At 36.5% G+C, this 14,356-nt stretch overlaps 1 protein-coding gene across 6 annotated transcripts in view; it reads left to right on the forward strand.

Annotated features, from left to right (window-relative positions):
• NAV3 (neuron navigator 3) overlaps positions 1 to 14,356 on the forward strand; it is a 1,098,252-nt gene that overhangs the window by 867,057 nt on the left and 216,839 nt on the right. For all 6 annotated transcript variants that reach the window (XM_072655445.1, XM_072655444.1, XM_072655443.1 and 3 more), the window contains one exon: positions 6,814 to 6,929. In XM_072655445.1, coding sequence (XP_072511546.1) covers positions 6,814 to 6,929 — 116 coding nt within the window. The remainder of the gene's footprint in view (positions 1 to 6,813; positions 6,930 to 14,356) is intronic.

The raw sequence follows: 14,356 nt of genomic DNA on the forward strand, positions 1-14,356 counted from the left end.
GGAAGGAAGAAAGGAAGGAAGGAAGGAAGGAAGGAAGGAAGGAAGGAAGGAAGGAAGGAAGGAAGGAAGGAAGGAAGGAAGGAAGGAAAGGAAGGAAGGGAAGGAAGGGAAGGAAGGGAAGGAAAGGATAGCTAAATACAATGGGCTTCATTGATATAGAAAATTCCTGGATCAGCAAAATCTTACTACCAGTGTGATTAAATATGTCCTCTGCTCCTGCCTCCTAGATCAGCTCTTTACAAGATAAGGAATTAAGGTAAACAATTAAGTGACTTGCCCAGGGTCATACAGACATTAAATGTCTGAGGTCAGACTTCAACTGAGCTCTGACTCCAGACCTGGCACTCTGTCCATCTTCCACCTTGCTTCCCAGGGATAGAAAGATACAAATGAAATAGCCCCTGCCCCTTAGGCACTTGTGTGTGTGTGTGTGTGTGTGTGTGTGTGTGTGTGTGTGTGTGTAGATAGATAGATAGATAGATAGATAGATAGATAGATAGATAGATAGATAGATAGATGTGAAAGAAGCTGTGACTTTTGAAAGCTTGGGTTCAAACCCTGTCTCTATCTAACACTTCAAGAAATTTTCTTCATCTCACTGAGCCTCAGTTTTTTCCAATGTAAAATGAAGCAGTTGAACCTGGTATCCTTACCCAAAGGACACATTTAGGTATATATGTAAAAAATATATGAAATAAATATCTAATATTCTTCATGTTAAGGTTGGATGACCACTTAAGGAACTTGTGGATAGGATTCAGAGAGGTGGACTAGGAGATCCCTTTAGATTTAAAGTTCTGTGATTCTCTCATGTACCAGAAACCCTAGCCTTAATTATTATAAGTAGGTCAAGACCCATCTGAGCTTCATGCCTTTCATCTTGCTAGCCCAGAACAGCTTACTTCAGATAAGAAGCATCACCGATTCCCCAAAGAGCATGCTGTTTGAACAGTCTCCTCCTGGAGAGTTTTCTCTCCAGAAAGTCAATTGCCAATAGTAAAATCAGAACCAGGGAAAATTAACATTTGAATATTACGCACTAAAAATAAATCAATAAAGACAAACACGACTGAATAATAACTTGCGACGTGCTTGGATTGCTACTAGCCCTGGCTTACATCTGGCTTTTTCTCTTGGAGAATGAGCAGTGGAGAGGTAGAAGCAAAAATTCTAAAATGTATAGCCTATTACAAGCATGCAGATAAGGTTCCTATAGACCCTCTGGCTATTGTGATTCAGCTACAGTTGTGGCTTAATGTAGACTGGAACAGGATAGAACATCAGCAAAAAATGGAAGCATATTGAATTCTTGCCATAGGATGGAGCTTGACTGCTATTGTATTTCTGAAATATGGCTGTTTGTCCTGCGGCAGTTAAAACTCCCTCACACAGCAGTATTTTTAGATGGAACACAGAGAAAATGCTAGTTGGGGAACTGGGGTGTAGAAAACAACTAAATTTCTTTGCCTGTCGACAATGAGATTTTGCAGAGTAAGTTACCCTTCAAGACTCAGTTCAGGAAGCAGTTTGGAAGTCAAATTCATCCAACAGTGGTGGGCTTTACTGCGGGTTGCTTCCATCTGATTCCTCTGCATTTCCTTCTATGAGTGGTGGGAATGGACTCCCTGTTTCTGGAGGTCTTCTGGCAAATGTGGTTCATGTGATCAGATCATAGAATCAAACAAAAGAGCTAAAGCTGGAAGGTATTATAGAGCTTATTTAATTCACCTCTTGGTCTCCCCATTTTATAGAAGAAAAAACTGAGGTTGTCACTTGTTTTGTTACACAGATAGCAGTAAATTGCAGACTGGATGTGAAGCAATGTCCTCTTATTTTATTTTATTTTATTTTATTTTTTACCTAATCTATAGTTCTTTCCTAAAGCATATTAGATCTACTCAAAAGTCTCATGTAACAGTAAGAATCTGATCTATGAGTGAGAATTATCTTCCTTCTGTAGTCCAAGTTATGATGGCTGACTCAGAGCAATTCCTTTAATACCCCAATTTATTAATTCACTAAAATTTAGGAGTCAATGTATTTTTACCCCAATTTAAAGATATTCCAGTATTTGAAAAATCTAGTTTTTTTTAATTTGCTTTGATTTAAAAATCTTAGTAAGGTGTATATGGGTTTGTATGTGGCTGGTGATCTGTGTAGTTTTTACTTATGATTCCTCAACTAATGATATCTAGGGTGTTTATTGGTTTTCTTTTTCAAGGAGTCCTATAATTTTTAAATTATCCCCTTTGACCCATTTTTCAGGTCAGATTTTTTGAAACAGTAGATATCTTAATTTATTCTTACTGTTTCAATCTTTTGATATTTGCTCTATTATTTCTAATTGTGTCCTAGAGTCACTGAGTCCTGTTTGCTCCCTTCTATTTTATAAAGAAGATAGTTACTTGGGTAAAGTTTTCTACTCCTACTCTAAGATTTTCTTCTTTTCTCATTCTAGTTTTTTGGTTGTTTTTCCACTTCAGAAGTCTCCTTTCACGTATGCATGTCCAGGGCAGGATTTGAATTTAGGTATTCTTGACTTTGGGGATGAGCTCTTTATGAACTTTCACCCAATCTCTCAAAGAAAATATAAAGGGATTATGTTTTTCACTGTGATTGATATCCAACTGTTTTATTTCTAGTTACAATTCCCAAACACTTAATTACCCACATCCTTTAACCAAACTGTTCATCCAAGGATTACTCTGAAAAAAAAAAAGTGCTCTTGTTTTATGTCAGAGTTTTTAAAGTGTAGAAGGATAAATCTTTCAAGAACAAAGACAGTATTTGACAGTGTTGAGTTAGATTACCTCAAGGTCACTAACTGTCTTTTTTTTTTTTTCCTTTTGGTATCCTTTGGATTTAACACAGTGCCTTGCATGTAGCAAGAACTTGTATATGTTTATTGACTGATAGACTGACCTAGGACCTTGAGAGTCCATTGTAATTTTCTCCCAGGCAGTTATCAGTCATCAAACATTTCTTCAAAGGGATATGTTATGCTAAGTACTTCACTAAACACTGGGAATACAAAAAAAGACCATATCAGTCAATCTCTGCGTTCATGCACTGCACATTCTGAAAGGGAAAACAACAAGAAAATCGTGAGATGCACACACAATATACCCCAAGTACATGGAGGGCAAGAGAGGGTAAAGCATTAGCAGCTGAGAGGACTGGGGAAGACCTCCTGCACAAAGTGATACTTGAGTTGTCTTAATGGAAGACAGAGAATGAAAAGATGGTCTTTGGAGGTCTGTTATTAGCTGGCTTTTGGAGCTTAAGGAATCTAAGTCCTTAAGGGTCTTAAGTATTCCTTGAGTAGAAATGTTGAGGTTTTTATTATTTGGTCATGGGAAGAGATTTTTCCCTTTCCCTAAAGCCTAGAGATTATCCAGGGAAGAAGAGTAATGCTGACCATGAAGTCGCATGGGGGCTTTGGGGTAAGGGGAAGAAGGGTATAGTTATACTCTCCACCCTTGAGATTGGGGCAAATTGTGATTAAAGATATACCAACCAATATGGGGCTTGATAGGCTGTAAGAAGGGAAGCAGGATATGACTTCTAGTAGACTTATTTTGGGGTCAAGATTTCTTGGTTTTCATTTTTGCTTCTGATTCCTCCTGGCTCAGAGAGCCCAGGGGCCTCTTTAAGAATAAAAGTTATTCTGGCCTGAACATATAGAGGGAATTTACTCACTGAGAGTTCTCTGTACTCATTTAGATGTAGATTTAAATATATGTATGTGTGTGTACATATATACACATGTACATGTACACACACCTTTATATGTATATACATATAAACATACATATACATGTATGCACACACATGCACATACACACATGCATACATACACATATACATATGTATATATGTATGTATATATACACACATATACATATATTCTCTCTCTTCCTAAATGTGATATTACTGATTTGGAGAAAACAGTGAGTTCCAAAAATCATCATTCCACGGCTTAATAAGTCTTATTATGTCTTTATTCTGTCAGGTACTTCCCATCTATCTTGCGCACAGCTTGTTTTGTGTATATTTGTTAGCAGGCAGCTAGGTGAGAAAGTAGATACAGTGCCTGTCCGGGAGGCAGAAAGAGTCATCTTTATGAGTTCAAATCTGGCCTCAGATAATTACTAGTTATAACTCTGGGCAAGTCACTTAACCTTGTTTACCTCAGTTTCCTCATCTTTAAAATGAGCCGGAGAAGGAAATGACAAATCACTCCAATATTTTTGCTAAGATAACCACAAACGGAACCATGGTGAGCAGGACGTGACTGAAAAGTGAACAGTAGTAGCAGGAGATTGTTTCCCCCATTAGATCATAAGCACTTTGATAACAGAGACTGTTTTCTACCTCGTTGTATCCCCAGAGTTTAGCACAGTGCCTAGCATTTAACAAACAGGCATTTAACAAATGCTTATCAATTGATTTACATTGATGTCCTTAGAAAAGAGGCCCTGACTTCTACATCTTTATATTCCTGGTAGCAGCTACTGCAATGCCTCACGTAAAACCAAGAACTGGACGTAAATTTTTAATACACAGTTTGTATTAGAATACACTTCCTAATATCCCATCTTTCATTCCTTCATCCCTCCCTCTGTCCCTCACTCCATTACTTCTGTTCATCCTTCCTCCTTCCCTTCCTTCTTTCTCCCTCCCTTCCTTCTTTTCATCCTGTCTTCCTTCTTTATTAAGAAATGAAGGTAACATGGACACTTTCTTCCTTCTTTCTTTCCTCCCTTCCATTCTCCCTCCTTACCATCCTCTTTCCTTTCCTCCCTTCCTTCCTTTTCTTTTCCTCTTCCCTGTCTCTAAATTTCTTTTGTCTTCATATCAGTTTCATTTCTTAATATTTCCTTTGCCTACTCCCCTCCCCAGGAATCCATTCTTTATAACAAAGAATGAAAATGAAAAGACAACATTCAACAAAACATGTTATATCTAGTGGTATAATGTATGTTCCTATTACCTAATTCTCTTTCCCTTTAAAGGAAGAAGTCAGATACATTTTCTCATGTCTCCTTGCAGATAAAACTAAGTCATTATAATTGGAAGTCTTTATTTTATAAAAAAAAAAAAAAAAAGGTGGATCCATGGATCCATGATCCACAGCAATGATATGGAATCTTGCTTGAACACTGCTACCTTTCTGTAAATTTTGTCATCCTTTATTCTTTAATTCATTTGGTAAAATAAGACAGAGAAGGACCAAGACAGGATTGATCACCTACTATTTGGAATCTATTAGAACACAAGGGTTTCGTGAGGAAAAGTGCTATTTTCTGATTTGTATGGCTTCCCTAGTACCTGGCACTATGCCTTTTATGGATTGGATTGAAATATATTGTTGTCCTGGACTGTCACTTCTTTTGGATTTCTCTGAGTTTATATAACTTTCTTCCAGTTTTTAAGACTGTCAGATGAAACTCAAATATTCCAAATTATACATACAATAAAATTGTTTTTAATACTTATGCTTTCATTTAACACTTTTTTACTCTCAAATAAAGCAACAAATCTCATTAAACTAATACGCAAAGCCAAAAAAAAGTATTTGAAAAAAATTAAATAGATGCCAAAGTGTGGAAACAGAATCTTTGGGTTTCAGAGTACTAATATAATGGGAGGCATTTTGGCAAAATGCAAAGAGCACTTCCTTTGCGATCAGAGAACCTGAATACAGTCCTGACTTTGGTATGTATTGTCTGTATGACTTTGGACAGGTGACAACTTCTGTATATCAATCTCCTCATCTCTAAAATGAGAGGACTGTAGAACTACTTGGCCTCTAAGATCCTTCAACACTCCAAATCAATAAGCCTATAATGTTGGAGTGATTATTTAAAGTAGTGGTCAGTTGCAGAGAATTTACACTCGAAAGTTTCCTGTACTCCCAAACACAATAATATATGAGTCAAGATATATGCCTGGACTGATTTTCTTCTGTGTCAGACATATGATATTCAGAACTATAAAGCACAGAGGAGTTGTGAGGATGGCCATTTTTGAGTGTTTGCTTTTTATTTTGTCTCTGGTATCAGGTACATGATAGCTGTTTTCTGTGGCTTCAGGAGAGGTACAATGTTTATTTTAACTCACACACTGGATTTATTTATAACACCATTTCAGAAATTATATATATGATAAATACTATTCTGGGGAGATATCTTCTGTGAGTGTTTTTGATCATAATCTGCTGTTTCCTTCTCCATAAACCATGGCTGGAGGAATCCACCAGAAAAAAAGAGCTACAAACTCAACGGTGAGACATTAAGGACTGAATTTCATAAAAAGAATTTGGTTTTTACAAAGAAAAATAACTTTAGTGGGGAGTCTCAATGCTTCTATTTGTCTTGTTAGAAAGCATTTTTGCAAGATGCCTCAAAAAAGCATACAATAGCATCCTCTACTTGTCTATTTTTCTCTAACAATAGCTGAGGAGAATTCCAACTCTGTGATTATTAATTTCTTCTGTCAGAGCTTTGAAAGTGATAAATGTCTAAGAGATACTGTATTTACTAGACCTTTGGAGTGAAACATGCTAAGTTCTTGCACTCTGTTCATAAAATGAAAAATCTCTTAGTCTTCATAAATTCTTGCTTTGAATGTAGAAGGTATTCAAATTCTCTAAAGAGCAACCCTGGAAGGTCCTGGCTATAAAGGACCTCTTTACTCTTTGGTGGAGAATTTTTAGATGTTAATTCCTTGTGATAGAAAACAAGTGCTCTTTTGTCACAGATGCCTACAGTCAGCACATAGACTGAACTGGTCTTCTTGCTTTGTTTTCAGAACACACACAGAAAATGAAGGTACTTCCATACCCCCTGTGGAATCCTGCACCAGTCCTACTAAAATGGATTTATCATATAGTAAGACTGCCAAACAGTGCCTAGAGGAGATATCTGGTAAGTACAATAACTTAGGGGGAAGCCAGCCATCAGAATGGTGTGTGTGCATGTGTGTGTATGTGTGTGTGTGTGTGTGTGTGTGTGTGTGTGTTTTATCTCAATCATGCAGTACTCACTTAAAGAAGTCTTAATTTTATTTTGACCCCAATCATCCTAGATTGTGGTTTTAGAGGGGAAAGAAAGATGGCCCCATGGACCACTTTTCAAGAAGATTCTTTGAGATGCTCTGACTGGTTTGATTAAGAAATCAGCTATGTTCTCCTGGAGTGAACAGAGCTTTCAGGAACTAGGGTTTCAAGAAATGACTCACTTCAGGCAAATTGAATGTTGTCAGCAGAAACTGAAATATCCCTAATTGGGAAGCTGTCAGACTTAATGAATCTGGGAACTAGAGATATCAGAAACTCGTGTTGGGGTATGAAAGTCACACGTAGCTGGCAATGATGAAGCAAAGAGAGGATTAGAGGATTGTGTAGTTCAACCCCTGCAATTTATAAATAAGGACTCTGGGACCCGGAAAAGTCATGGGACTAGCCAAAGGTTGTACAAGGAGGAAGTAAATAAGGTAGATTGAAACTGAAACTGTCTGATTCCAGGGCTGGCAGTCTTTCCACGTACCATGAAAGCTTAAAAAGGGTACTGGATTTGGAGACTGGGGTAAATCCTGACTCTATCACTTCTTCCCAGTTTGACCTTGGACAAGTCAGTTCATTTATTTTTTCTTTTTTGAAAGGCTTTTTATTTTTAATTTATGAAATAAGATAAGGATTTTCATAACAAAGTATAACCAAAAAATAGATGATTGCACATGAAACTACCAATCTATTCTGTACAACTTGCTGTTTCTTTTAAATGTATGATAAAGTTAACATGCAAATTTCTGGTTTTTTCCTTTTTTTTCTTCCCCTCCACCAGAAATGGCTACCAATGTCCTAGTTAATCTTTCCATATCTCAGTCTTGTTGCCTATAAAATGGAGTGGGGTGGAGTAGAGAGCCTTTGAGGTCCCTTTGGAATCCAGTTTTATTGAGTCATATATCAACTTTGTTTTAAAATACTATATTTTACTGTACTTTTTATTTATTTTGTTACATATTCTCCAATAACAGTTTAATCTGATTTGACATCTCTTGAGGCAGTTATGATCGTCATATGGACTGTTGGTGGCATCTTTGACACCTTTGCTGTAGAGTGTCATCTGGATGCCCCCCAATTTTGTTTCCTCTTGGTTCATAGATGATGAGGACACAGATCAGTTTAAAGTTTATCTCCTAAGAACATAGAATGCTTCCTCATGTCAGAGGTAGCTATGTCCTTTGTGTTCAGGAATCATTGAATTCCATGTCAGGAAATATGGCATGACTGGCATCAGCCAGCAAACTAGAAGGAAAGCAGCCTTTTTAAGAAGACAGTAGCTCTAACCGTGAAACTTAAAGTTTGTACACTGACTGAAACTTAGGAATACTGAATTTTTTCTGACTCAGTTTCACCCCTGAGGCAAGATAAAATTATTTCACATGGATCTTCCTCAATATTGGTAAACTAAAATTGTAAAGTTATCTGGCAATCATTTTAAGCAAAAGAAAGAGATCTGTTCCACTATAGGAATTCAGGGTTTATATTTGAAAAATGCAAAACAAAAGTATAAAAATAAATCTGTGACATTTTGAATGCTTTTCTTTGTAAACATATAATGGTTACTGCATCAAATTTTTCTCCTATTGCTTTAAAATATGTGAGTCTACAGAAGGAAATGGGTTGATAATGCATGATAGCACATTTTGAAATTAGATTTGCAATTTTATTGAGAGGAACAGTTAGGGGTGTGCTGGTACCAGCATGCATGCATACACACATTCACACATGTATATACAGCACAATATGCATATATACATACATGTACACTTATACTTACATATACATATGGAATGGTTTATGTACACTTGTATACATGCATGTATACATATACTCATATACGTATATGTATTTATTGTTGTCGTTCAGCCACGTCCAACTCTTCATGACCCCATTCGAGATTTTCTTGGCAAAGACACTGGAGTGGTTTGCCATTTCCTTCTCCAACTCACTTTATAAATGAGGGAACTGAGGCAAACAGGGTTAAGTGACTTGCCCGGGATCATACAGCTTGTAAGTATCTGAGGCTGGATGTAAACTCATGAAGATGAATCTTCTTGACTCTAGGCCCAGCTCTCATAGAGCACTAATCTTGGAATCAGGAGGACTCATCCTCATGAGTTCAAATATGGCCTCAGATACTTACTGGTTATGTGGCCCTGGGTAAGTCACTTGACCCTGTGTGTGTGTGTGCATATGTATATGCACAGAAATTTAAGTTTATTTTGCTCTGTTAATATTTTTACATTGCTTTCTTAAGTCTAGACAATCAATAAACAAATCCTGATTTGTACCATTTACTGATTTCCAATCTCTAAATGCTCACAAAGACAATTTAACAGTGGATAGTCACAAGCAGTGATTTTAGTTGTCAGCTCTACGTGGAAAGAGTCATAGTTGTGTAACATAATTGGAACTGTGGATTTGGATATTGATTCTGATACATACTTGGTATATGATCAGAGGAAAATGTCTTAATGTCTCTGAATGTCAGTTTCTTCTTTTTTGAAAAGGGAATTTCTGTGCCTACTTCATATGGTGCTTTCAGAGAAAGAGATTTGTAAAATCTTAAATTACTTTGTAAATATGACTTATTGTGTATCGTATGATGAGAACTTAAGTTTGAGATAATAAGTATGCCATTTTTAAAAAAATTCCAACTTTTAATTCTCTATGATTATCATACTGTTAAGAGTTTGAAAATGACTATATGCTCTTACTAACTAAAAAGAGAGAAGCAAAACATAAAGTGAAAGATTTGCATAAAACTTGTTTTAATAGTTGCCAAAAAACATAATGACCTTTTTCTTTTTTCTTTCTTTCCCCAGCATGGCTAAAATGTTTAGGTAGAAAAATGGATTGCATTTTAGGCTGGAATAGATAAATATGAGAAAGAAAAGACTGAGTGAATGCAGAAATGGTAAAACATTCTGAGACTTAGCTGACAAACTCATTTCTTCTCCTGTTGCCTGTTTAAATTCTGGCAAAGGGATTACAATAGATTCTGAGAGGAATTCCTTAATGGGTACTGGCAGACTCCTCTGATGCCAATGTATTGGGGAAGAATGATGTTCTTTTTCTCCCCTCATGAACATGCAAGTTACAAATCAAGCTTTATTCTTGAGAAATACTTATATCTGTACATGCACACACATGTATGTATGCACAGCATATGTATCTGTGTTCATGTGCATGCACATGTACACATGTATCATAAAAGATAAAAGGAAAATATCTGAGTCTGAGGTGATATTGAATATCATGAATAGAATTACAAAATAGTCATGACAGAGAAAGAATTACAATAAAGGAACAGGCTCAGGAGGAAATAATAATAGAAAATAGCTTTGGAATAATATTTATGATCCCAGTCACCAGTAAATGGGAAAAAAAGTAATTTGTGCACACAAAGTGCAATTGACATTTTAGCAAGAGAAGGTATATATGATATCAGGTGGATTGGGGTATTGGTAAAGTATGGCAGCAGATGATATATACACACATATATACATACACAATTATTGCGTGTATTTATGTATAGACAGAGAGAGAGAGAGAGGGAGGGAGGGAGGGAGGGAGAGAGAGAGAGAGAGAGAGAGAGAGAGAGAGAGAGAGAGAGAGAGAGAGAGAGAGAGAGAGAGAGAGAGAGAGAGACTTAAAACAAACATCTAATAGAAGATGCAAGAGTATATCTTGCAAACAATATAAAATTGTATTGGAATCTACAAACCTGAGGAGTGAAATGGATGGAGAATAAGTGAAAGAGGCTATAAGGAAAGAGAAAGAAAAGGAAAATGCTCTGAAGTTATTCTAATAGGCTACATGGCCAGAGAGAGGATACAAATACTTATTTCCTAATATAGATCATAAGACTGGCACAGAGATAGTTGAGTGAGTAGTTATAGAGGACTTCAGTCATCTAAACCTTTGCAAGAGGGCTGATTCTGATCAAAGCAGAGTGACTGGTCAATTTTAGACTCGCCTTGATGATAATTTCATCACTTGGAGAGATAACAAAAGTGGATTTGATTGTTATCAACAAAAGACTAATTGGTGATCTAGAGGTGAAGGGAATATTGGGTAAAAGTGGTCATGTGCTTCTCAAGCTTAGAAGGGCTAAGGATGAAGATGCTGGCTAAGTGCATCCTGGTCTATTAGGTGACCTAAATTTAAAGGAAACAGAATTTTTTGTGTCACTTGAAGAAAAATAGATAAATTATTATGAACTGAGACTCTGAAAGAAAATATTCTTCATGACAGCTGGAAGGATCTAAGAATATATATTTTTGAGTCAATACATACAATATAATACAATAAATACATACAATACAGTAAAAATTGATGTATTTTATTTTTATATCACCTTCATTTCTCTCTCTCTATATATATATGTATACACACACATATATAAAACATATATATATATATATATACATACATATATACAGAGAGATTAGATACAGATGTAGAAGGTATATGTCACTTTCCTCCCCTCCACAGCTGTCCCTGCCTTTATAGAAAACATTTTTAAGAGAGAGAGGAAAAAATAACAGTTCAACAAAACGACAGACATACTGTGACTATAAATGATATTTTACACCCATAGTTCCCACCTTTTTAAAGAGATGCTTATTTTTTTCAACTCTGCAGTGTGACCAGAGTTGGTCATTGTAACATTCCAATTCACGTTTTTATGCTATCGTATTGTGTGTACAAACATATACATATATACATATGTGTGCATACATGTATACATGTGCATACATGCATATGTATGTGTGCATTAGATTACTTAATCTGAGGTTAGTGGAGCTGGGAATGGTGCACTAGGAAACATTCAAGTGGAAATATCCTTTAGGCAGTTGGAGATTGATCCTTGAGCTCAAAAGCAAGCCTGTGGTTATACATATCAATTTGGAAATCATCAACATTGAAGTGATAGTGGAGCATTGTGTGAAAGAATGATATAAATCAGTCTATTAGCTATTATTAAATGCTTATCATGTGGAACTACTTGAGGAAACAGAGACAAAACTGAAAAAAAGTTCTTTGCAGAATGATGAACAAATGTTAGAACATAAAGGGAAAAGAAAAGCAGATCAAGGACAGAACTTTATGGAACACCCGCCTTAAAAGATTGGGGAAAAATCAAGGTCTCAAAAAAGTAGGCAGAAAAAAAGAAAAAATGGATATGTAGGAGAAGTCCCAGGAGAACATAGTGGTCAACAATTTCAGTGAATCAGTACCGTTAAAAAGAGGAAAGCTTTTTTTTATCTTTAAGTAATTCATTGGATTTGGTGACTCTGAAAGAGCTATTTCTATGGAGAAAGGTTGGGTAAAGGTCAGACTAGCAAATTTAGACTATAATGGATGATTAGGAAGTACAGATATTTGAAGGAGGCAAGTTTTTCAAGAAATTTGGTAATCAAGGGCAAACACGAGATAGAATGGTGATTAAAGAGTCTAGAAGGGCCAAGATAAAGTGTGTCTTTTTAGCATTAGGAATAACTGAATATGTTTAAAAACAGATGGCAAGGTACCATGATGAGGAAGATACTCAAAATAAGAGAAGAGAGAAAAAAGCGAATAAGTACTTGAAGTACTGGAGTATATTCTTGGAGGAAACCAGGAGGAAAGGGGTCAAGGGAAAAAGGAAAGGAATTAGCCCTAGTGAGTATAGTTAGTTTAATTCTTCTTTTGCAGGGAGGAAGAAGTAGATACACAATGTAATTCAATTAAAAAAGAACCACCTCCATTTTTGTTATTATTAGACCCATAACTTCATCAATGGAGGGAAACCACTCTCTCTACTGCAGAGCAGCACCTGCTGCTGGAGTCTTGGAGAGTTTCTTAGGGGTTCTAAAAGGGTTAAGACACTTACCCAAGGTCACATAGCCACAGGATGTGTCAGAGTCAGGATGGGAACTCAAGTCATCTTGTCTCCATAAGGTGTCCCTCTATCCATAACCCCATTATTCCTCTGAAAATTAAGGGGATATTTATTCAGCACCCAGGTGCTGGCAGTGTCTTTTCCCTCAAGAAGGTTACCATCTGACAGAAGAAAGTGAGCCATGATACTGAGAAATGTTGGGGAGTAGAACTGGAAGACACCTCTTTGGATGACCTCCGTGACGCAGAAGCTTTCATGTTAGAATGGGGTTTGGGGAGTGTAGTTGTGGGTTTGAAGACAGAGAAAATGATTTCAAACTGTCATTATGGGGAATTTAGTAGGAAATTGATAAAAGGGGAAGGATTGTGAGCTGAGGTCCAGTTGGGTTTACATGCCATGAATTTGTTGTAGATGAAATCAACTTCGGAAAATGTATGGAAAAAACATAAAATGCTAGTAACTGTAAGGTGTCTCTCTCTCTCCCTTCCCCCCTTTTTCCTCTCTTTCCCCTTCCCTCTCCTTTCCTTTCTCTTCTCCCCCTCCCTCCATTTTTCTCAAATGCTATACTAAGTTCTGAGAACACACACATACAAAAGTCCAAAGCAGTCCATATCCTGAAAGAGCTCACAGTCTGTTGGCAGAGACAACACGCAAACAACTATGTACAAATACCATTTATATCTATATCTATATATGTGTATATATCTATTTACATTTTACATATATAAACATACATACATACATGATGTATCTAGGAAGAGGGAAGACAGGAGGAGAAGAAAGGAAAGGGAGAGGGAGAGATCCTAATTAACAAGTAGTGTGAATAATACATCTTCTGAATTGGGTAGAAGATAAATTGAACAAAGTCTGAGAGGGAGGATACTAGCATTAAGGGGAATCAGGAACGAACTCTTACAGAAAGTGAAATAGTAGCTGAGACCTGAAGGAAGCCCAAGAGACAGACATGAGGAGGGAGGGCATTCCAGGCATGGGGGAGAATCAGTGAAAATATCTGGAGTCAGGAGATGGAGTGTCTTACTCAAGGAAATGCAAGGAGGTTAATGTCACTGGATCCCAGAGTAAGCAGAGGAAAGTTAGGTATAAGAAGACTGGAAAGATAGGAAGGGAAGAGGTTGTGAAGTCTTTTAAAGGTCAAATAGAATGTTTTATATTTGATCCTAGATATCATGCGGAGCCATTGGAGTTGATTGCATAAGAGTAGGTGATGTGGTCATCATGTATGAATATACATGTAGAAAGCCATTTCAAGATAATTTTGTGAAAGACTGTTGACATTTAAACTAGTTTATACACTAAAAATGTCATAACACTCAATACCCATCAAGATTCTCTCCCTGTGTATTCTTATGTACTTTCCTTTATATGATCATAGTTCATAT

This window comes from Notamacropus eugenii, chromosome 3, assembly GCF_028372415.1.
Source record: "Notamacropus eugenii isolate mMacEug1 chromosome 3, mMacEug1.pri_v2, whole genome shotgun sequence".
Lineage (NCBI taxonomy): Eukaryota > Metazoa > Chordata > Mammalia > Diprotodontia > Macropodidae > Notamacropus > Notamacropus eugenii.